Source organism: Erigeron canadensis, chromosome 4 (genome assembly GCF_010389155.1).
Source record: "Erigeron canadensis isolate Cc75 chromosome 4, C_canadensis_v1, whole genome shotgun sequence".
Lineage (NCBI taxonomy): Eukaryota > Viridiplantae > Streptophyta > Magnoliopsida > Asterales > Asteraceae > Erigeron > Erigeron canadensis.
In genome coordinates this window covers 44,338,875-44,364,890 of record NC_057764.1, presented here as the reverse complement: position 1 = coordinate 44,364,890, position 26,016 = coordinate 44,338,875, and the positions used below count along the sequence as shown (strand labels likewise).

The 26,016-nt window shown below is 32.8% G+C and overlaps 1 protein-coding gene and 1 long non-coding RNA gene across 11 annotated transcripts; one reads left to right on the top strand and one right to left on the bottom strand.

The window, feature by feature from the left end:
• The first annotated feature begins 162 nt into the window (after positions 1 to 162).
• On the top strand, positions 163 to 8,331 carry LOC122595971 (NAC domain-containing protein 75). Of its 4 annotated transcripts, none has more exons than XM_043768459.1 (6): positions 163 to 519; positions 1,002 to 1,179; positions 1,907 to 2,550; positions 3,515 to 3,799; positions 5,190 to 5,288; positions 8,245 to 8,331. In XM_043768459.1, the coding sequence occupies exons 1-6, from the start codon at positions 415 to 417 to the stop codon at positions 8,329 to 8,331; spliced, it is 1,398 nt and encodes a 465-aa protein (XP_043624394.1). In that variant the 5' UTR covers positions 163 to 414. The 4 variants fall into 4 exon arrangements, with proteins under 4 accessions (XP_043624394.1, XP_043624393.1, XP_043624392.1 ...); XM_043768458.1 differs by having other exon boundaries at positions 3,491 to 3,799; positions 5,193 to 5,288; XM_043768457.1 differs by having other exon boundaries at positions 3,491 to 3,799.
• Positions 8,324 to 25,696, bottom strand: LOC122595972. Of its 7 annotated transcripts, none has more exons than XR_006323283.1 (12): positions 25,472 to 25,696; positions 23,601 to 24,549; positions 23,315 to 23,404; positions 22,996 to 23,159; positions 22,711 to 22,856; positions 22,429 to 22,580; positions 22,254 to 22,324; positions 21,866 to 22,000; positions 20,754 to 20,869; positions 19,532 to 19,818; positions 8,428 to 8,591; positions 8,324 to 8,343 (listed from the first exon to the last, which is right to left on the bottom strand). It is a non-coding gene; the product is annotated as an uncharacterized LOC122595972 (long non-coding RNA). The 7 variants fall into 7 exon arrangements; XR_006323280.1 differs by lacking the exons at positions 8,324 to 8,343; positions 8,428 to 8,591 and adding an exon at positions 14,898 to 15,371 and having other exon boundaries at positions 19,532 to 19,672; positions 19,769 to 19,818; XR_006323282.1 differs by lacking the exons at positions 8,324 to 8,343; positions 8,428 to 8,591 and adding an exon at positions 14,898 to 15,371 and having other exon boundaries at positions 20,754 to 20,876.
• Positions 25,697 to 26,016: the final 320 nt, after the last annotated feature.

The window sequence follows — 26,016 nt, the reverse complement described above, 5'->3', positions numbered from 1 at the left end:
TCTCTCTCTCTCTCTCAATATATATATAAAAATAATAATATGTTAGAAAGGATATTTTACACTTTTTTTGAAGAATATATCTCATTAAGGTACTAGCTCCCCAATACATATATGTGTTTTTCTTTCTTGTATACTTCATCGATCATAAAAACCTTTGAAAATTCTAGCTAGCTGAAAACATTTATTCTTGATCAATATATATTCCTTGAGTATAAATTTTTGTGCTTACTTTGGCCAGTTAATTATTTGGACCTTCAACAAATCAATATTTTTTTTGATAATTAACGAACGTACGTTGTATTATTTGTGGCCGGGCTGATGGATTATTTCGATCATATATGGGTACGTATTCGATCGACAGTTAGTTAATTCAATTCAATCAGGTGATACTCAAAGACGTACAAAAGAAAAATCATGAATATCAGCAGCTCTGATCTGATAGATGCAAAGCTTGAAGAACATCAACTATGTGGATCCAAACACTGTCCTGGTTGTGGTCATCGCCTTGAAGGAAAACCGGTACGTTTGATCATCGTACGGATACTAAATTAATTAGTCTTTCGCCCATATGTATATATATATTCGATCGTATTATATATATTTTGACAAATAATCAAGAATCAATTCAAAAGCTAGAGATAATCGAATGATATAAGTTTATGCAAATTCTTGAATTAATTTGCTTCTCGTTGAATACTGATATACTTCTTTTCGGTAAACACAAATCAAAGTTCTAGTTTTTCTTAAAAGTATTTAATCAGTTTCTAAAAAACTCAGACTGTAAAAAGAGTTTATTTATTTATTTTATGGTTTTTAATTAATCATATTTTCATTCTACATGGTAGTATAATTTTTTCAAGATCAATAAAATAAGTAAAATTTAGTACTCCGTACTATTTTTAGGTGAATATTTCCATAGTTATTAATTTAATAGCTTTGAATAATAAATATTAATAATTTTAATTAGTATATATACAAATACATGTATGTATGTATTGTAGGATTGGGTAGGTCTACCAGCCGGAGTGAAATTTGATCCAACTGATCAAGAATTGATTGAACATCTTGAAGCCAAAGTTGAGGCCAAGAACTTTAAATCTCATCCGCTCATCGATGAATTCATTCCTACAATTGAAGGTGAAGATGGGATTTGTTATACACATCCTGAAAAGCTTCCAGGTGACCATCGATCACTCCTTTCTATCTTTTCTAGCTTCATCCGGTGATCAGTGACCGACACTTCACGTTGCTATTAATTAAAGGTGGTGTATATGGTGTTAGTTTGTTGTGTGCATGAAACAGTGACTGTGGTCATTTTCAGCTAGTAAATCTAATTGGTCTTTTTTGTAATTTTTAAAAAATATTTCTTAATTAAAAGAAACTTGAAAACATAAACAAGAAGAGATAACTTGTTTGTCTCTAAATTCTAAAGGTAGGTTTTACTATGAATGCACACTCTTTCTTGCATTTAAGAAATGAAATATATACTTATGGTGTTTTTTTTTTTTCAAATTTAGGGTTCCTTGATTGGTTACACCTAGAAACCTACTTTTGATTTTAGAATTTATGGATGGACAAATATGATTTATGATTGAGTGGAAACTAATTAAAGTTTTAAGTGACTAAAGTGTATTATGTTTGATGAACAAATTAGAGAGAATTCCATCTAGATTTTTTTTTCTTCCCCAACTAAACAAGCTAGTGTATATTTGTTAATAATATACTTGTTAAAATTGATGATTCTCAAAAGTCGAATTAATATTTTCCCGTTTTTCTTTTTGGAAAATGAAATACATGATCTAGCTATGACTAGAATTAAACTACTACAAGACATGCAGTATATAGAGAGAGACATGCACACATGAAGCTAAAATAGTTTCTTAATTTCTCCTTGATGATATGTTAGGAGTTACAAGAGACGGGTTGAGTAGACATTTCTTCCACCGACCATCTAAAGCTTACACCACAGGCACAAGAAAAAGAAGAAAGATCCAAACCGAATGTGATCTACAAGGTGGTGAGACACGTTGGCACAAAACAGGCAAAACCAGACCGGTGATGGTTAATGGAAAGCAAAAAGGGTGCAAGAAAATCTTGGTACTCTACACTAACTTTGGTAAAAACCGAAAACCAGAAAAAACCAATTGGGTAATGCATCAATACCACCTTGGACAACATGAAGAGGAACGTGAAGGCGAGCTTGTGGTGTCAAAAATATTTTATCAAACTCAACCAAGACAATGCAATTGGTCCGAACGTGCAATAAGTAACAACAATATTGCTTTGACGACGTCCGTAATTCCCATTGAGGGGGTGAATAATAATGAAATGAATAGAAGAGAGAGCAGGAGCGGAAGTGGAAGTTGTTCTTCATCGAAAGAAATAAACATAACTTCCACGGTCACTCCTGCTCCCAACAACATGGACGAACTCTCTGCAGTCAGCGTCAGTGCGGTCATGTCAAGTTACAATCCCATGGATCAAATGCAACATTTAAAAGGAGGTGCTGATCATTTTAGCTTCGTCCCATTTCGAAAGAGCTTTGACGAGGTACGTACACCTAGCTGTATTTTGTGTTGCTTTACCTATATGTTATTTATATATATGGTAGTAAAAGTAGGTGCATGCTTTCATATCTCTCTCTCTCTCTCTCAATCTCTATACACAATATTCATTCTCTATGTCTTTTTTTGAAATAAATGGCATAATACGATTGCTACATTGATCATTTTTCAATAATATAATATTCCTTTATATATATGGTAGTTGTCGTGTAAAAAACAGATATCGCACTAAAACCAAAAGAGAAAAAAGGGATATGATAGATTTTAATTTCTTTTATCTCGCTAGCTTTAGGTAAATAATATGATTGTTATTTAATTAGTATATTTTCTATCAAATTACGACACATGGATACAATTAAGCTAGTAATGTTCTTTTATCTACACAAAAGACATGCATAAATTGAACAAATTAATTATTGAAACTATATACATATACGTTCATTATATCGATTTCCCAATCAACATATATATATATATATACTCCGTAATAATTAACACTATACGTATGCAATTGTTATCTGCACTCTCTCTAAAAATAATACCAAAAAAAAAAAAAAAAAAGTTAAAATTGTTATACTAGCTATATATCTAGCTACTAGGCCGCGCGCTTTTTCGAGATTAGGATTTGGCTTGTTGTGATGTTAACTTGTGGGCATGAAATGAGGGCCAAAATAAAGTTATGGAAATTAGTTGAGTGCAAGGTTAAGAGATGAACTCAAAATGGTTTGAAGGTTGCTTTTGTTAATATACTTTGCTTGTGCAATCAGCAAACTCTCAACTCTCTTGACTATCCCCCCCAATATTGTACTTTGTGCATGACTACTTGTTTTATATGTTTACCATACTAGCTACTCGATCGTAGTATAAAATTATGAAATAAAAACTTGTTTTTTTCCACATGTTCACAACCAAACAAAACAATTAAGGGTACAAGTGTATACTGCGCGCAGGCGGGTACAACCGGAGGAGTAGGGGAGGCGTCAACGGGAAGGAATGTAGGAGGTATCACGTGCGATGAGCATGAGCTACAAAAGCAGCATCACATGCACAACCAACCACAAAATCCACATCATCAGCACCAGCACCAAATGGCATACCACGTCAGCAGGCCAAGTCATCCTGTATCAACTCTCGTATCACCATCTCCCCCGCCACATCATCACCTGCATCACAACAACTCCATTATGCTTGATGAAGACTCATTTCATGTCTCAAGAATCATGGACAATTTTCAGGTAAACAAAATTTTTTTATTAATTAATCATGCTTTATGTTATCTATATACAATCATTAATTAACTTTTTTTAAGTTATACTAAATCAATAATTAATTAATTAGTTTTTTAACATATGCAAGTTTGCAAACACACAATAAGCACAAAAGTTTTTCATGACTTATCAGTTTCGAAGAATTAGAAAACGTACATATATATAGCTAGCTAGTATTATAGTAAATAAATACATGCAGTAGTAATTAAATCAATATATGTAGGAAATGCACAAGTGGTGATCATATATGACGTTCAAGTTATATGTCGTTTCTAAAATAGCGAAACTTTTGAACACTATATATATATATATAGTCTAGCTAAAACATCTCCCTATATCGGAAAAGTTAGCGTGTATCGATCATGTGCCATCAACCAAAATCTGAAAGACATAAAATAGACAGGGACTGAGTAAGGTTGCTTTGTTGTAAGCTAAGTTGAGAACATGTAATTATATACATACATTTTCCAACTTTTCTACTTCTTGTTAAAATTCTTCTAGACAATACATTATCGATCATATGGATAATTATGATGTTTATATATACATATAACATATAAGTGGAAGTAAAGGTTTTTGTGTTGTTACACACCCAAATGGAATGAAATCCTTCTTACATATTATTTTTTTTAATATATACTACTATAAAAAAAAACTATAAAAAAAAATGGGGTGTCAATTGTTTATTCATCATTCATTCATCACATAACTGATTAGAATATGGGAAATGATCAATCCTTCTAACGTATTAGCCTAAAAATCCTCCTATTTTATAGGATAGTGACATGTGGAAAAGTGAGATTAGGAAAAAGAATTAATGAAATCCGCATGTCACAATTATATGGTTTTAGAAAGATTTTTAAACTAATATTTACAAGAATTAATCATTTTCCTTAGAATATATCTAAGCTTCGTATGCAAGAAGTTGATGAAAAGAGACCATAACATTATTTTTGTCTATATATGCAATTTTGGTTAATACTCCGTAATGATTCCTTAAGACGAGTAAAATTTTTAAAATACTTTCTCCGTCTCAATTTAGATGTTCAAATTTGACTTGTTAGGTTGAGTCTTTTTCTCTAACTTTGATCGTAAGTATTTTTGTTTGTATAATATAATATCTAATGAAAGTTATATCAATAAAAAATAAATCTAAAATCAATCTATTCATATACTTTATATTAATTATTTTATAACACACACGAAAAAAAGGACTTTATATATTTTAAAAGTCAAAATAGAACATTTAAATTGGAAAAAAAAGTATATAATAATTATTGGTAGCCCAACATACTTTTAAGTATGTTTTCGAGGATTATTATACATTTAGTTTATGTCATTAATTAAATAATAACAGCAGCAACATCATCATAAGATGGGAGGAGGCAGATCAACATCAGGATTGGAGGAATTGATAATGGGGTGCACTCCTTCATCATCAACTGATATCAAAGAAGTTAGTTTTTCACTACCTTTTTGACTCTGAATTTTATGTAAATTATATATATATAAATTTATATATATTACGTAAAAACATAATAGTTAAATACAGGTGGTAGTATTTTTATTTTTTATTTTTAAAGTAAATTAAGAAAGAGAGCGAGCGAGCGAGGGGGATAAAGCACTTAATTTGTTCCTTTTTCGCTTTCTCTTTTGATGGTTCTTATTGTCCATTTCTTTTTATTAATTTTGTAATTTGGTTTTATAGATCGACGATTTGAATATTATTTTTTATAGAAAACTTAAGATATGTTTTACAAAATGTGTACTAGCAATTATTCTTCTTGTTATTCCCTTTCCCTTTATAACCTTTGCTTTTTCGTTTTCGCTCACGGTAATGTGCTTGGTGTGTGTTCTCTTTTAATATTTCTATTTAAAGATAAGTCTTTCTTAATATAGTAAACTTACACTCAATCAAAAAAAAAACTTGGACACGTTAGTCAATTTATTGTCGCGTTTCCCTCTTGGGCCCGACAAATGAAGTGGAATATAAAATTATAGAAATATTTTCCTTTGATTGTAGTTAACACCCGAAAAGTGAAAAAATAAACCGTTATGTCATTTATATTTCCTTATTATAAACGATTTTTTAAAAAACAAATTTACATTTTTACTCAAATTAATCAATTGAAGCCCAAAACTAGACTTTTTAACTTCACTCGTCTTAATTTAAATGTCATATTTTGACTTTTTAACTATTTTTTTCGCAACTATGAGTGTAAAATTTTTTGTTTGTGCATGTTATACAATCTCTTGATGTAAAATATATGGATAGATTGAGTTTTAGATATATTTTTCATTGATATAACTTTATTGAAGTATTATATTATAAAACAAAAAAAATTACGGTTAAAATTAGGAAAAAAAAGAAAGACATAACAAATCAAATTTGGACATTTATATTGGGACGGAGAGAATATAAAGTATTGATGTTATAGCTTGAAGTGTATACTACCTCATCATGAATTTTTCCATGTGTTATAAGTTTTCTTGAAATCAACGTGAGGTTGGTTCAATTTGGGTGAACAAACACATGACTTTGGTTTTGAAAATCTGGTGATTTTTGGTATTACAAATATACATTTTTACAGAAAATAAAAAATAGTCATATATATAGCACATATTTTGATAGACATTTTGTATAGAATACATTAATTAATTATACTTTATCAGTTTATCGCTTTAGAGAAGGATAGAAAGCAAGGCAAAAAAAAAATGGGCACTAAATCATGGGTGTTGGCATCTAACACCTTCTTTTTCCTCTTTTTGAACAAGAAAAAAGACAAAAGTACAAAGAAACTCAAGCTTATACTCACACATGTCTCAAAGTAAAGAACTCTAGCTAGTGAAACCGGCCCGGCCTTTTTAATTTTTTAATTTTTTTTTTTTATTATAACATTATAATTAGGTGTTTTGAGTTTGTAAATATATGTTCCCGTTAAATACTACAGAAGAAAACCTTCCATTCATATATAGGTGCTAAATGCAATTTATTAATTACGTAAATGAAACTGTTTCTAAATTTTTTTTAACAAAGCCATATTGATGTTTGGCATAACTATGTCAAGTCTCTTAAAAAAAAAAAAAATGTGACATTTGGAAAAAGAAGTTTATATAATATAATTGCTCCTAATTCTCTTTAACCAAGTATAGATTATACCTCATATATACGACCAGTAATTATTTGTGATCAAAAGTTCGGTTACAACCAACTGATTTGAATTAAAAGGCAAAAGTGATAAATTGATATATAAGATCGATGACCCAAAAACTTTTGCGGTGAATAGCATCCTAAGACAGAGAAACACAAGACCCTATGTGATTGAAGGTAAAAAGCACCATGAAATTTAGGTATAACCTCCACATGACCAACCTACCTTTTTTCTTTCTTTCATTATAAAAAATGTAGAGTAACAAATACCGAAGGCACCGCTTCTTGATTCTAGGTAAATTAATTTGAGGTAATTAAATCTTAGCAATAATTTGATAATCTAGACAGGCTAACATATAATAATAACATTTAGAAATTTATGTAAGTTAGTATGAACACTATTATTTTTGAAATAAACTTGAAGTTGTACTTTGATTTAGTTATGTATTTCTGATTTTTGATTTGCTACTATCACATTTTTAAATATACAAGTAAAGATAAAAGTGTGTATATTCTATGTACATTATTCATGATGAAAAATAGAATTATTAATATTGACATTATACCATTTGGAATCAAAGCATAGATCTTGTGTTAAACGGGTCCAAAAATCCAAAATTACTTTGTTTCTTTTTAACCTATAATATTTATGATGTAATAATTATATATACCTCTTGGTTTAAGACCATTTTCTACCCTTTGTATTTGCCTTTTTATTATGAGTTAATCTCACAAATCGTCCTTGTGGTTTTACCAAAAAATCACCTTTCATCCTTTAAACTTCAAAATAACACTGGTAGTCTTTTATACGCAAATAATGATCACGTTTCGTCCTTTAAGCTAACGGATGATAGTCACGTTTCGTCCTTTAATCTAACGAATGATGGTCACGTTTCGTCCTTTATACGGTTCTTTAAAGGACGAAACGTGACCATTATCCGCGCATAAAGGACTATCAGTGTCATTTTGAAATTTAAAGGATGAAACGTGATTTTTTGGTAAAACCACAAGGACGATTTGTGAAATTAACTCTTTTATTATTATTATTATTATTATTATTATTATTATTATTATTATTATTATTATTATTATTATTATTATTATTATTATTATTATTATTATTATATATTTCTAGTGACTAATTAGTTAAAAGGATTAACACACTCGTGAAGCTAAAGTTCTCTCTTTTTTTTGTTGTTGGTAATATTTAACCCCAAAACTGAACTCAAATATTTGTGTTTATATTGCAATGAAAATGCAGGAATCATCCATCACAAACCACCCAGAGGCAGATTGGTTGAAGTACTCCAACTTCTGGCCTGATCCTGACAGTCAAGATCATCATTGAAATCTGCACACACTAAAGAAAAAAATAACCAAGTTAACAAAAAAAAAAAAAGAAAAAGAAACAACATCACTATCATTATCATCATGACCACCCAACTTGAACACATATAGTTGCAGGATCTTTTTCACCAACACACAGACCCCATTTCTTCACTCTTTTTCCTTCTTTTACTTTTCCGTCTTTTTTCTCTCTGTGTAGGACTCTTTGCATTTGCAGGCCTTAGATTTATATATACAAATCAGGGCTCAAACAGAAACGAACTGTACATCAACAACACCTTATTAAATATGTGTTTGTAAAGAAAAAAGAAAAAAAGAAGCATCCAAAAAGAAGAAAAAAGAATTCAAGAAAAAGGTTCATCTCTACTGACATCAAGATAGAAGAGCAAATTAAACGCTTAAAAAGAAAGAAAAAAAAAACAACCCTTCTTTTCTGCATGAAAATCATCACCGCCATGATTACAATATTTATCATAATTTATTAATTTTTTATTAATTTTGTTTATTTTTAATTTATTGTACACCATCCATCCTGCCTCTTCATTCATACATTCCTCTTTGTTGTTTTAGTATTTTACATAGAGGGCTTTAATTTGTGCATACTATTGGTTAATTTTATCTTGTGGTAAATTTAATTATTAGTTTGTAATAATCCTTTGAGCTCCAGTTATCTTTCAATATATGCATGTAGATATTAAATCACTATGATAATTCTAAATTGACACAACAAACAGAAGCTTCATTTATATTTTTTGCACTTTTAGAAATTTTAGAGAAGTTTATAGATTATGGATGGTTTATATACATATAGGTATAAAAAAAAAATAGAATTACAACTATAACATAACTTAAGCAATCATAGCAATTTTTATACTATATATGCATATAGGTATATAAATAATAAATAATTTTTACTATAATTAACATTATTAATTAACTTACCACTAAATTTCTTTATCACAAAAAGCAGCGTGAAGTAATTGAGCGTTACCACAAAAAAAAAATTGAAAGGCAGAAGGAAATTATATATACCCCCTTATAAAACATATTGGATATCTATTTTTGGAAATTAAGCATTTTTTTCAGTATTCTCATAATACCTTTACACCCCCACTTAAATATAAAACTCTTATATACTCTCTTTTCTCCATTCTTTCTAATCATTACAGGCTCTCATCAACCTTCTATCACCCTTCGAGCCACCCTATTTCTCCACCGCCTCCCTTTTATGTTGCCCTCACCTTCTAGCAGCCGTAATGTGCGAGCACTATGCTCGTTATTCATAAATACTAGCAAGTTGCTAGTAAAGCAAAGATACAAGTTAACATTACAAATGATATCAACAACTTAAAATACCCATTGTACGGATCTTAACTGTGAAGGTATTAAAATAGATGGAAAAAAACCTAAAAAGGCTTAGGAAAAGACTGTAAATGTGGTTACAATAGGTGCTAAATGGATGAAAAAAGCTGATGTCTTTAAGAGTGAGGAAGACTGTAAATGTGGTTACAATAGGTGCTAAATGGAAGTTGAATTGGATTAATTCCAGTTTTGTGGGTATTTGAGGATAGGCTGTGTTACAAATGCTTCTTAAAATATGTGTGCAAATTGGAATAGTGAGCGGTGCAAGATGAGGCTACTTGGTCCAATTCTAGCATATTTTGAGACTTTGTTTGAGTTTTTTAAATTGAGGTTTTGGAGGGAATGCTTCTGGACTTTGAATTGGCTGCTGGATCTTTAGTATCTGATGGTGTATCTGGGCTAGATATAGAGTTGTTTCTTTTGTTTCGTATGGCTAAATTTTTTGGATGTCTTAATTTGTATGTTTCTGTATTTCTGTAAATATTTTGATAGTAATACAATTCACACGTTTAATTTTTTTTTTATAAAAAAAAGATCCTCAAGACAAGGGGTCACGACACCAATTTTTACCCAAACTCGTTATTTATAGTACCCCAAACAGACCCGAACCACCATGAAACTCCACATAGCGTCACAAATTAATATCAAAATTATTTAAAAGTGGATAAGTATAAACAAAGCATTTCTCTCATCCTTTTTGTTTTCAGTCATTAGAATTTAAAATACCTAAAATGTTTCCCTTCTATAATACATAAATTACTTGCTAATTTGAAATTAATACTTCCCGGCCCCACAACCCAACGTATAGTACAAGGCCCTTCACAAATTTGAAATTGAGTTTTCCATTTAAATTATAATTTTCAAGCAGCTCGAGTTACTTACTCAATCGGGATGAGCTTAATTATAACCCAATTTGATAGTTTAGACTCGTCAAACGTACTTGAGCAACCTATCTATATATCTATGACCATAATAGAATAAATAACTCTATCTTAGTACGAATAATTAAACTCGCTACAACTAGGCTAGCTCGATCGTTTGACTCAGAATAACTAAACAAACCGGATATTGACTTTTAAGGTCATGAACATAGTTCATCAAACGCCTAAACAAACCTACAATATTCAAACCAAGTCGATCTGAATTAAGTAAGCACGTACGTACTCCATCATCAGTAAAATAAATTTTGTATTGGCCGGCGTACATACATATATGGCTTTTTGAGTTGTTTCAGTCGTGGTAGATATGATACATACAGTAGTCATAGAGATATAAATTAAAAAGCTGGAATTTGTCATATCGAATAAAGTGAGGGCGATAGATGAACGTGCAAGTAATATAGCCCTTCCTTTACTTTCCAAGTGATATATATATGTGTGTGTGTATGCATCTATATCTATCTATATTTATTTATAAAGCTGAATTTCATCTTAGCTAATTGCTTTTACAATTCAGCTTTAATTTTCAAAAACATAATTAATATATTCTATAAGGCAATTATTGTATTTTTGAATGTGATACCACCGTACGTACCATGCATATGGTTAATTAATAGGACCCAATTAATATTAATAATAGTATAGTAGTACTAATTAAAACTTGAAACGGAGTATGACCGAAACAAAGCATCATATCTATTTGAGTAATTAAAAACAGATCGAGTACGTAGTTCAATTGATCCATTTGCCAACATTAACTTTACTTAAAATCATTGGATTTATAACGAAGTTTCTATTTTGATTAATTACTACAAAAATCATTACACTTATGTTATACTTAAATTCGATCAAAAATAATACTAGAACTTTCAGGGTCGACCGAATTGAACCTGTTCTGTACAAGCTAGCTGCGCTAGTTCTGTCCCTTTTCTTGAGTCGTCCAAAAACTTCAATCGAGTGTATTCAATTCAATATATGACGAGTTACTTTTAATATGTCATTTATATTATTAAGTAATGAAGTTTTAGAACAAATTAATATAGTAGCTAAATGATAGAAGTAAGTTGTAGAACAAATTAATATAATAGCTAAATATATAGATATGCTGTCTAACTTAAAAAGTTGGCATTCAACTCTTGCCACTTTTATGGAAGATTTTGGATGCCTTTATAAAAGGCGCGGTAGAAGGACTATTATACAACTAAATCAGCTCAAGGTACCACTGTTTGTTGCACCTACACTGATGGCCGGATAGCGAGTGTAATTTTGGTTAGATTCGGTTCCATAAAGAAGTTGCAGAGAGAATAGCATATATTTAGGAATATCACAACATGCATGGGGCTACATTTTTTGCTTTTTATGATTCCCCCTTCTTGTTTTATTTTAGTTGTAAAAGCTTCCTAAATTTTTGAAGGAAATGGCCTTCAACCCTTGCGTTTTAACGGAACTTTTGTTTTTGTTTGGATCGGCTGTACATGGTTAGCTAGATGAAGGAAGGTCGTAATGATTGGAGAAATTAAATTAGTAGAAATTATAACATTATGACAAGATCGGTCTCTAGGTTCTGAAAGTGAATCAGATCTGGGCTGTTCGAGGGAGTTGTGCAAGAGGGAGCTGCTGCCCTAGTCGAAAGTTGAAGCAGTTAGCAAGGAGTTCTTTCCCAAAGAAGCATTTAACCATTTTCCGATCTATGTCATATTAAGCGATTCACCGACATTAGCCTCCAAAGACATGATCCATAGTAAAGAAGTAGACATGGTACGGATGGGATTGAGAAGGAGCTCTTACCTTTTTGGGGTGCATTATAGCACAGTCCGTGACTACATTTTTCCGTTGGTTGATGCTGCGTATTGCACACTTGTTATATATAGTTTCCCAACAAATGTGTATGTAAGGGTTATAGTTTAGAACGTTATAAACTTGAAGGGCCTGGAGTGTAATTTTCAAAATCATAATGTTACTTGATGGAAAGAATAGGTACACCAAAGTAGTCCAAACGACTTCTTTCTATAATTTATAAGACCAGTGGGGATATGATATTGATATGGTATGACTCCGTCGTACGGAATATTATTGTTTGGTAGCTTTTCATCCTTAATCAAGAATCATGGTTTTGTTGAATACAAAAAGTAGATTTCCACAATCTAAAAAATTGATGTGAATTTAAATTTCACTAAAGATAAATTAATATTTGAAGTAGCATTATCCTAAGAGAAATGATAATTGTATCACTATCTTCACGGCCGGCTCAAATATATATATGGGTCAAGCGGGTGCATGAGTCCCCCAAATACAATAGGCCCCCAATTTAGCTAGCATATGGATATTATATATACTTAATTCTATTTTATAACGGTTAATTAAAAAAAAAAGAAAAAAAAAAACAGAAGTCACTGCCTCACAAGTCACGCCCCTCAATTCTTGAACCCCAAATCCTTGAAAATTGAAAAGATTTTCTCTCTCAAATTATGATGTTAATGTTCGTGTCTTATGATTTGGAGAACTCGAAGGGCCTCTAAATTCGACTATAAATCTGGGTAATCTTATTCACTAATTTTTCTATTCTTCAAAAATTATTCACTGATGTTTTTACTTCGGTACTTCCTATGCTATAAAATTCTGTTTTGGTTTAGATTATAAGCCTAAACTAGCGATTAAAAAACTAGGCCCCCAAAATTAATCTCGTTTAAGGCCTCCAAAATGCTTGAGCCGGCACTGACTATCATTTATTAATTTATCACAAAATACAAAATTTTCATCATATGGTATAAGTCAGTGTTGCATGTGTGGTAGATCTATTATTTGTGGTAGTATAATTATCACTTCCCTTACCCTAATGATGCAAATTATGTTTTCGTTTTGGAAATCAATGATGTGACACGCATGTTTATACTTATTAATTAATTCGACTTTAACTTAATTAAATTTTGTTTACGATGTAAGGCTTTCATCTAAATTTAATTACATTGTACCACTACGCACCCTTTTAAAATTACGTAAACATCTCTTAAATATGTTTATCGACGCATCTCTTAGAAACGCTGAATGGATGGGCACTCGCGCCATGACACTCGTTTTCACTGTATATATGAGCCCGAAGTGATTCATATCATAAGTTGTGTGATAGATCATAGTAACACATATGGGGACCGGGTGTGCAGATGTTCGTCCAAAGAAAGCCAAATAATAGGAGGAAGAAGAACCATGACGTTTTGATCGTTAACTATTGCATGTATAACATGATATTTTAATTATGTAATTTTTGTTTTTGATAGCAGTTCTAAACGGTGATGGGGCTAATTAAGCATAAAAGTTACCTCCCCCCACACTCTGATATGATTAAATAGAAGCTAGCAAGTGATCGTAACATGACAAATTAAACAAATTTAATCGCTCAAAAAGGGAACTCTGGCATTTGCTAGTTCTTTCCGTCACAGGTTAATGGTGTAAAATGCGAAGAAAGGTTTCTCGGCAAGGGAGGTCTAGAGAGTGTGCAAATCCGATTCTCGGCCGGGCATAAATTTTAAAGGGACATAAATTTTTGAAATTTATACGTATAATATGTTAAAAGATGTGTTAAAAGTTATTGAAATCTTATTTTCAATCAACAATGTCTCAAAAAAGACTTTACGGATAGTTATTGGTCATGATAGTTATTGATAACAAAAACATAGAGAACATAAATTGTGAAGAGCTAATTAACCAATTTGATATGAAGAATGCTAGGAGAGCTTCACGGATCATCGGGTAAATAAGTAACTATTATGGTATATAAAATTATGATCTTATTATGCATATATAATTTTCTATTATGATGCTAATTATCATTTATAAAAAAAGTTATTTATATACTTGAATTCGGTTAAATTTAGCGACATAATTTTCTTTGTTCGGCCAAAGTGTTAAAATTCTTAGGGCCGCCACTGTTTCTCGGGACATTTTCTTCAACAATTGAATCCCTTATAGTCGATTTATGCTGAGCCACTATATTATAAAGCATTTTGTCCTTTTTGAAAATCTCAATTCATGATTTGAAGTACCTAAAATACCTCTCTTTTTTATTCGATAATTTAAACATCCTTAGCTAATATACCTATAATACCCTTAAATTTCAACCACTCATTTTTTTTTCTCTTCTCCATAAATCATTTTATTCATCAAATTCATTCAAAAATTTTTATTTAAAAAATCGTATAACAATAATTTATAAAAATTGTATGGGTGTTTTTAAAATTTCATGCTCTTTCATTGGAGATGTCATTCAACATAATTTCAACGAATTTTTAAATGCGAGGACAGAGCCCGTACGAATAAAAAACATTTGGCTATCACACTCTATGACTTATTACCCTCTATGACTTATCACCCCTACCATCTCACCACCGCAATATGCGGGCACTTTCCCTCGTATCTCAAAAGTGGAAATAAACCAAATAGTACTGAGAGGTGGCCTGTGGGCCGTACATTAAAACTTTACTAATGGTTCATAAAATTAACCAAACTAACCCATTAAAACTTTAAAAGCAAATAATGTAAGTAATTCGATTTGGCCCATCAACAAAATTTCCACCAAACTTCACATAGCTTCTGCTGGCCTGTGGGGGTGTAAATTGCATGACATAGCTGACTAAATTTTGTTACTTCTAGTTCCTAGACAATGCAAGTATGCAACTGCCCATTCCGAGCGCCAGTAAACTAACTGGTTTAGAAGAGGTCATTTATCCATGGGTTTCAAATAAACCTACATTGGTTTCAATAAGAAATAGTGTCAAAATTTTGGAATTGTAACTGAAATTGTGTTCCAAAAGCAAGGCACAAAATTCTAACTATTGAGGCCCATGTACCTGTTGATCTACTAGCAAATAATAACGGTAAAACACCCCTAGAAGTTGAATGAATTGATGAAATCACACGACACAAGAGGCTAACTGGTTTTCTTTTTTTAAAAGCCCCAACCATTCTCAAAAAAGAAACATTTATATATTTTTGCTTACCAACCCGAGACCGCACGAAGTTATTGGATCAGTGATACGATCCCAGGCAACACAATTTATGTGATGGCATTCAGAGTTACAACCGAAACAAGTTCCTCCTAATGGCTTTAAGCGACTGAAGTAACTTTATTGGTGCCTTAAAATGAGAGAAGTAAACGGTAAGCTATCGAATACATATTTGATTCTGTCCAACTGTCCCCAAAAGAGAGTTTACATTCCTTCCAGCGTGTTAAATGGTCATGTCACCCCTAGAATCAAGCCTAAGTAGGTGAAACATTATACCTGTTGGGCTTGAGGATACAGCTTGAATATATGATTGATCAACCCAGACACCGCTTGACCATCTTCTCATAAGTAGCACATTGTCGGGAAAGAGAAGGTAAGAAAGGTTTAGCCCATTTGAGGGTAGCTCTAAGCCGGAAAATAGCTCCATAGAGACGGCTCTATTAATCTTTCATGAAAATGATTCCATGACAAGAATGAATATAAAATGGTGCCCATGGGCTTCCTTGTGGTTTGTCTCACGAACATTATATTGCTTTGTCGGTGAACCATCAACAACGACGGACGTGCAACTGGATTCAAGAATACCTCTAGTCCAAAGACGCTATCTAAAAGGGAATGCTGTTATTCCATTTGCTGAAGGAAATAACAATTAAAGGCCCGTAAAGTATGTTTCACTCTGAAAGAAAAGCAGACTAACTTGGTGAGATAAGTGACCCAATAACTGATTCGAGAGGGACTTTAAAAATAACTTTTCGGATGCACACAATGAGAGAAATGGGTCGAACGCCATCTAGGGTGGTGGATGGTGTTGCAATTTTCATGAAGGTCACAAAACATAACCTACAGCGGGACTGATTTGTCCTGCATGGTTGAAATCAGATCGCAATGAAATCAAACTTTAGCAATTCCCAGTATTGATTTATAGATTGAGAAACTGAAGCCATCCGATGGGGGGCACAGTCACTACTACAATTCCACATGGCATCTTTAACCTCTTGTAGTGAACACCGACTGGCCGTATACTCAGCACCAGGCTATTTAAGTGTTTTAATGCCGCAACATCTCATGTAAGACCTGTTAGGCATTTGCTTAGTGAATTTGGCCTCAAAATATTTAACCTCAGATTTAAAATACGCGTGGGATCTGTACACCAAATTCAAGACTAGCAGACCGTCATGTCGTGAATTAGAGACCGGTTGTTAATGAAGCCGTGGAAGAAGGATGAGTTTTCGTCACCTAGCAGGGCCCACTTATACCTCGACTTTTGCCTTTCATTAGAGAACTTTGAGCTTGTTATCTATGCTAATGTGTTTTTCAACTCAATCCTTTCTGAACTTGTCCAAGCTTGTTGGTCCAAAATGTCTTCAAGATGTTAAGGCTTAGCCTTGATTTCAGTAATTACTTTCTACTCATTTGCTAGTACCTCTTGAATCCATTTTTTTTTATCTGCTTAGTTATCTTTCTTAACTTTTGTGACGTAATCTGATTTGGTTGCCCATGGAAAATACCTTGTGAGTTCTGATAGGTTAGTATGGATTAAATTGTCGAGACCCGGTTTATCAAACCAGGATTTAAGAAACCGAAATGGCGGCTGCCCAAAATCAGAGGCTGTTTTCGGTATAATCGGGTTGTGATCATATTTTTCGTTGGGTTAAGCAAAAAAAGAAGCAATTGACCATTCATTGAGGAAGTCTAACGAGATCAATTCACTCTTTTTATCCGGGTTACTTGTGATATAGGTAAACTGTTGTCCACCCATAACATATTCATGTCAGTCATTTTAGTGGATGAATTCTTTAAAAGAAAGAGCACATGCTGGGTTAATCTTTCATCCGGATAACAAACAGAATTAAAATCACCAATGAAAAGCCATATACCTTCATTTGATTTCTTTAGACCAGCAAGCTTATCCCAGAGGGCTCATTTAGATGGTAGATCGGTAGATCCTGTGGAGCGTAAATGTTGACTGTGTCTATGGGGTCTGGGCAACCTCTAATTGAACCGGAGATGTAGAGATAATTTTAACAAGATGATGAGAATCTTTTGATGAAAAAATCCTGGGCCCAAATTGATAAGAGTCCACCCGAATGGCCATTGGAGTTAACCCATTCACATTCAAAAGCAAAGTTTCCGCAGAGATTACGAATAATACAGTTGTTACCATTTTGCTCACAAGTAAAGTTTCCCCAGAAATTACCATTTTGCTAACAAGTAACAGATAGGGATTTCAACGAAAGGCGGACAGGAAATTGGGTTAATATGCACGGCTTGGCCTCCAACATTAAGTTCATTTAACATGGGAATGTAAAACATCTTTTTGATTGTTCCCTGTGCACAACTTCTCGGCATCCTTCTCTGCCAATAATATAAAATGATTGTGAATTCCATTCAGCACGCACTGCTTGATTAATCGGGTGACATGTAGAGGAAAGATCGTGATTTGTTCATATGACAGATTGCTGTCAATGTATGATGCACAAGATGGTATAAGAATCCGTCTAAATAATTCACCAGTTGAGTATAGAACCTTTATGTCCCATAAAACTAATGGTAAACCATAGATTTTAAGGACTGCAACTTGGTGATAGTCCATTGACTGTCCATTACAGATTTCAAACGAAGAAAAATGTTCCTTAAGGAAGGAGGAATTCTCAGTAATACACTCCTTGGCATGTTGTAAACATGTAAAGGCAAGTAAAACCGATATATCACCAACATAATGCACGTTCACAGGGTGTTTGAGGTTGGGGTTTTAATGAATTACAATATGGTGAGGAAGGTATCCATGTTTTTTTTGCGGTAACCAAAATGGAGCAATTAATCCATAAGGAGGAGCCAAAATGGGGTGTTGAGTGGGATAGTAGGAGGTGGAGTTGAGTATTGTAATTTGGAACCTTGAAAAATATCGTAATAAGAGTGACAATTAGGAGGATGAATTGTTGCCAAGGCGGTCATTTCGGCGCAAGTAAGAGTCAGAACAACACCATTTGTTTTTGAAGTCGCCAACACCAAGGTGATGGTCCACAGGTGAAACTTTCAAAAGATCACAGGTTCAATTCTTGGTTCCGTAAGAAAAGATACCCAGTGACCACAGAAGCTCTTGGGAGCAAGACACCCATGATTACCAAAAATAATTAGTGCAAAAATAATTAGTGCATATGAGTTTTAAGGACTGGTAAACTTGACAAAGCCAAAAAGGTTTCTCAAATTATCTTGTTACCTTGAAATAAAGGTATCTATAACATTGCCAAACGGTTCAGTTCATGGTCGGATAGAGGAATATTGTAGATGAAGAAAGCGATGATGGACTGATGGTAGGATTGGGCTTTGTGGGTGAAAATCGGTAGAATCTTCAATAGCTTATTTGTTGTTAGTCATGGCATCGGTAGAAACAATGTTTGGAACAGAGGTTGGATGATGATTGTGGACATGCTCTATTTGCTCTCCTCTAGACTGCGATTTCTTCCTATTGATGGTGATATACTGATATTTACCTTCCAGCTTGGTCTGGTTTACGCTCTTCTCTTCTCCAACTCTCTCTCTCTCTCTCTCTCTCTCTCTCAAACACACACACGCACACACACGTTTCCCTTTTGCCAATACTCTCTCTCTCTCTCTAGCCATTGCTCTCTCGATTCTTGCTCTCCAAGATCTTATTCTATTCTTAAATGCACTAGCCATAAATACCGGTATAAATTTCTGTGCTATGATTGCTCGACGAATAGCTGCCCAATCAAAACCAATCCCGAAACACAAGAACATTAAAAGCACAAAAGTAAACCTATACTATTGACCAATTATAAATTGACCCGGAAAAGAACTACCGAAAAAGTTCTAAGGAACTATTGAGGAGAAAATTTTAGTATTTTCAAACCACCAAATGAAAAAGGGATCAACATACCTCAACGTCAGCAGACGATATAAGTTAGTCACTGACAAATGCTTCCACAGGTTCATCAGCAGAGACTGCTTCAATTAACTAACAACGCTTTTCAGCAACCATTGCTTACATATCAGCTGGAATTTCTTCACAACTTTTTCACTGCCAGGAGATATGAAAGTTAAAATCTATGTAACTACCATTTATGGTTTTATACTTAGTAATGTAATGCTTTTAGTTGCACAAGATCCACAAAACCCTGAAAGTCTTCTTCCACCTCCACTGTGATGTCGAAGCTTGTCCTTTGCCTAAAAGAAAAAATACAAAAAAATTTATAATGAACGCTTTAAGTCCCATACCCCAAATTCAAAGAAAATGATAAATATAACATTACAACATAACGAACATGCAAATTTAAGAATTCCCATCGATATGCCGTAAGATACCCCATACAGAACTTGACACAAAACAACATATAGGGGGAAGGAGGAAGACAAAAATGGATCCCATGCCCTGGACTTCATATTTATTTGAGTTGTAAACCATGAAACAACCAGCACATTTGATTGTTTAACATAATTATAACCTCCTCGCTTACTAATGGACTGATTCCATTTGTGCTTTGTTTCTAACAAGTCAAAATAGTTAAGATTAAAATTTAAAAATAGCTAAGCACCAAAAGGGTCAAATAAATTGAAACTCATAAACAGCGTCTTTTGAAACATAAAACCGGGGCTGCAAACACGTTGAGCTTGAGCCAATCATCTTTGATAAAACCGGAACTCCATGAATTAGCTAGACAAGCCTTCATGAAGGCATGAATCATGTCATTCAATACCAATGATATTTCATGAAGCCCCAAATGCGATTGAGTTGTTCATCCATTCAATATTCGGGACATGATGTTATAAAGATTACGGAGTTAACAGGACCAAGTAAAAAGACAACATTGGTATGGTGGTCTTCTCTTCCCAATTGACTCAGGTGATGACTTGTAAAGCCAGAAAAATCACAAAATCAATAAGTGATCTGGGTACGGGGTGTGATGATTTTGGCTCGATTCATATTGGCTTTATTAAGATTGAGCCACATCTCTAGTCATACACGATTGTGTACCATTGACTCGTATAAGCTTCAGCTCTTGGGCTGCTTCAAGTGGGATAGTATAATATTAGTCCTTTCAAATAATTTTATAGAAACACCTTCCTCTCACAAGAATAAAAGTAAACATCAGAATCTTTACCTGATATTGACACATCCATGATTGAATGTTAAGGCAGAGTCGTTATCCAAGTTCCTTTATTGAAGCGCTGAAACATTCCATTTCGGTCTCCATACAAATGTTGTACTCCCAAAAGTCTGAAAACTAAATAACACCTTGTCATTGACTATAATAGAGGACATATATGTAAAATACAAAATTGTACAAAACCAATAGCAATATATGAGTTGATAATGGAGTCTTTTGCAGTTGTAACATTCAAAGCATACACATTTTGTACAAAAAAATGAAAACTCAAACAATAATGCAATTTTCAGCAGAAAAGCAAAACTAATAACACATTACAAAAGTCTAGTGTCGAATCACCAGACCAACTTATGTTATACCAACATCAATGACAGAGTACTAAAACTACTGATAGAATATGAAACTTCTTAAGGAGCCTCAGAATTACTATTTATATCAATCCAAAGCAAATTCATCAATTAAATCATACACGAGGGCATAGAAGCACCAAAACTGTTAGTGCAATACATAAAGCTTCAAACGAAGTGCTAAAGTTTAAAGCTACTAATAGATCAAGGTCATTATATAAATGAGCTTATAAAGACACATTTTAAACCAGCTTCACAAAAGTTTGCTATCCAAGATTGGTTAACTCGCATGAAAGAACGTTATCTAAGTAAGCTTAAAGAGAGACATTTTCAAACAACTTCACAAAAATTTACGAGTAGTATATTTACTCCCTTTCTGAATGAAACTTATAGAGATTCGTAGTGCTTAAAAAGCCCATCCAAGTTAAAGTTTTATATACAACCCATAAAGCATTGCAACCTTATAATTTTGTGTTCACAGATGCATTTAGGATTTCAATTACATTTTTAAAATCATGTACATATACATATAAAATAATTCATTTATAAAAGTAAGAACCATAGAGGAAATTTGTTCATGGGACAACCAAACCATTTTACAACTAAAATTCTAATTTTGACAGTTACATAACTGATTTTACTCACTGAACTATTCAGGATTTTTTCTGTTCACATATTTACCAAAAAAACTTGCAAAATTTTTATAATTAATATATCTTCTACAAGACTACAACGAACATAAGAAATTCCACCACATACCTTTGAGCAATTAAATAGTGTTGCTTAATGCTGAGATTTCAATGTCTCTCCAACTATATGACTTGAGGAAAAGCCTTTAAAACCGTCTTGACACTTGGGGCTACTCTGTTTAGAAGATAAGCAAGGTTTGTCTGTCTGAAAAAACACAAAATGACTTAACTTATAAGCCTGTCACATACACTATAACTAATAGAAAGTTCAAGTTGGTAAGTTTGAGTGTTTCCAATGCAATAACGCACGACATATGATATCTAGAATAGGTGATTTCATGACTAAGTGCACCTAAAGAGATAATTGTTAGAATGCGTTGTTTTTTTTACTATTATCAAATATAGAATTGCCAAGAAAAGAGTTAGAATGAATTGGAATGAGTTGTGCACAAAAGGACCTTAGGGCTTCGCCAACTTCTCCGGTTGACCCATATACAAGTGTCTTAACAGCTTGACTAGAATCAGTGAACTACCAAAAAAGTCAATACTTGTCTTATAAACAGAATAAATCAATAATTAAATTTAAAGAGAAACATTTTATTAAAATGAAATCTCGACCAGTTACGCGTAAACCTGTTCTGGAAATGGATGAGAAAAATGTTCAGCAAGTTCACTGAAAGCAGAAGCACCAGAATAATAAGTCGGTCCCTGCTTCCGGTTTAAGCATACCAACAACAAGGTTCTGTTGAATAGCCAAAAATAGGTGTCAAAGGGCCTAGGGTTCCCTGTGTACAAATTTGGCTTTGGTTTATCTGTCACTCTAATAGAAGAAAGCGTATAGAGAAAAAATAAAAACTTTAAGCAGATAAAGTATACAAAATAAAAACTTTAAGCAGATAAAGTATAAAAATTAACCTTGACTCGACTGTTATATGTTCAAATGCACCCTGGAGAAAAAAATCAGAGCCCCTAATTTAGCATACTTGTGGATAATTCTCAATAGTAAAGCAAGTTTTGCCTTAAGAGCACACAGCTGCTGCAATGAATTAATTGAGTGCATGCTGTCATTTAAATAGAAAACAAAAATGAATTTATTATGCTTACATAAAGGCAACAGACACTGCCAAATAAAAATATGAATCGACAAATATATATCAAAATAAAATAAAATTGAAGAGAAAATAGATGGTGAGCACAGACCTGATATGAAATTGTTGTTGAAACTCATGAGAGAAGACCTAAGAAAAGCACTACTTCGAAGTTGGCTTAAGAAAAAATTCTTGTGATCAATTCAAATCAATGCATCCAGAACAAACAGATCCATTAACTTTTCCAGATTTGCCTTGAGTTGCATCTTTAATGGCCTACACATCAGTGGATTATAGAACGATGAGCTTGGTATTACGTGATGCTAGACATGATGACATCAATCTGAAGCATAAAAACTATCATATCTAATAAAGACGGTGTATCTATATGTATGCAAGAGTATATATAAATCTGAGAAACTGGGTTTTACCACAACATGCCAGAAGGTAAACACAAATTGATCTTCTTTTCTGATAATAGATAAGCTTGCACGTGCCAACTTAGCCTGATCCTGGTCAATCTGAAGAAATGAAAAAAATGTAGCCTTCGTCATTCCATAAAAAATTCGAGTCATTTAAGAATGTGAAAAACGTAACAAGAGTTTAAAGTACCCTCCAATGTTTCTATCTCAAATGCCAATTGGCGTTCAATTATAGTAGTATTGTAGTAATAATCATGTAGGACTTGATAATAACACAAATTCATTATCTCCATACCTTCTACAGATCCAATCTCCCTAGATTCCCAGATTATGTGCATGGAAAATACTTTTCAGGTTAAACCATGATACCCATCCTCAATTTTCTAGATGATCATTACGAACTACGAGGAGACTGCTGACAGACTCTATCCCCCATATGAAACGACTAACAAAGAGGCTTCGTATCCAATAACTGCAAATCTGTCCATAGTTTCCTGTGCATCACTCTTACAGGGACCTCGCATTTAAAAAGAAACAGTAGCCAGTTACTAACTTACTAACAAGACAAAAAAAAAAATGGAGGTGTGTTACATAATATCAAATAGTCCATTTCTATTATATCTTTTTAAAACCAATCGTTCTATTTATATAGCAAAACAAGCACATCCTTTATTAAATTTTTTGACTTTGATTCGGTCTAGTTTTTTAGCTAAACTCATATGATATCAATCAGTGCATTTCGAAATCACACAAGGTAGGAATTGAAAACTTTAGTAACATATGCAACCTGAATAATAAAAAAAAAGTCAAAATCACACAAGGTAGGAGAAGCCAAATGCAAAAGTGATCCCCGCTACAAGAACAACTTACATACAAACAATCAACACTCGAGTACAAGCCTCAAAGTACAAGAGAAGTTGAAGCAAATGTTTAGATGCTCTAGCATGGGAATACAAAAGCAATTGAACAAGTCAAAAACATAATTATCAAAAACGCAAAAACCATATATAGTCAGAGGAGTCAATAGCTAAAGCAATCTTCACTAAAAGAACCTACAAACACACGCTCAACAGTCCAGTACAGGCCTCAAAGTACAAGACAAGCTGAAACGATTAGTGTTCTAGTAGTGCAGAGTACAAAAGCAATCGAACAACTCAAAAACATATGTAACCTCATTATTAAAAACGCCAAAACCATATATAGTTGGAGGAGTCAATAGCTAAAGCAATCTTCACTACAAGAACCTACAAACACACGATCAACAGTCAAGTACAAGCCTCAAAGTACAAGAGAAGGTGAAACGATTGTTCGAGCGTTCTAGTAGTGCAGAATACAAAAGCAATTGAACAACTCAAAAACATATGCAACCCCGTTATTAAAAAACGTAAAAACCACATTAAGTAGGGGAAGTCAAAATCAGGTGCAAAACGCGCTACAACAACAATCTAGATACACAAGATCAACCCTCAAGTACAAGAGAAGTTGAAACGAGTGTTTAACTGTTGGGGTAGTTAAAAACGACAAAACCGTTAGGAATTTTTCAAAAATATATATAACCTTAGTAATTGATATATCAAAATCATTAAAAGTGGGAAAACTCAAAAGCTAAAGCAATCCCCATTACAACAACAACCTAGATACACACGATCAACTCTCAAGTACAAGCCTCAAAGTACAAGAGAAGTCAAAACGGGTGTTTTAAGTGTTGTAGTAGTTGAGAAATGCAAAAGCAATTGAAAACTTCAAAAACAAATCCAACCCCAAAAGTCATAATAGACGAAAACATGGCAAGTCAATAGCAAATATAATGGATGTATAGTTGTATACCAAAACCAAATCAACAAAAATATAAACAAAAAGACCCACAAAAAATAAACAGAAAAAACCCCTTATCAAATGAAATAATACTTGCCAAAATATTTTTATTATTAGATATATAGTAATAGTAATACTTAGTAAATACAAAGGAGCATAAGAACAGTAACAATTCCTACCAAGATTTAAGTGGGCGTCAGTTATTATCATGTTAAACCTATTTGGAATAATCAGCAAGATTCCAAAGATTCTATACAATAACTAATGATATCTTTAAAAAGTGAAGTTATATAAAGAAATAATAATCCAAATGTTGTAAAGATAACAAATTGATAGATATAGTGAGTGTACCTGATGATTGTCGGCTGTATCACGATTGATATCTGGATCTTGAACTGAAGATGTTTCCCGAATCATAATATATGTATAGATAGATGTGTATCTTTATAGATATTATACGGAAAAAAAAATCGACAAAAAATATTAGTTTGCAAATTTAATTAGGGTTTGGGGCGAGACTGAGAATCTGAAATTGAGGCGGTCAGGCGGATGTGTTGATTTAATGATCGTTGAAGTACGCGGGAATGTTACGGGGGATACTGCGTTCGAAATAAGCAGACGCGTTTTCAATTTTTATTTTTGAAGGCAACAAGCCAATAAGTATATATTCATTTTTGGATGATAAAAAACATAGTATATTTTCCCTAAAAAGAATAATTAAAATAGAGAAAATAATTAATCCTCTTAAATGATTAGCTTAAAAATTCTTCTAATTTATTGGATTGTGACATGTGAAAATTCAAGTAGTAAGATTTGAAAAGAGATTAAATGGAATCCACTAGCCACATCTATAAGACTTTAGAAGAATTTTTATGCTAATGTTTAGAATTTTATCA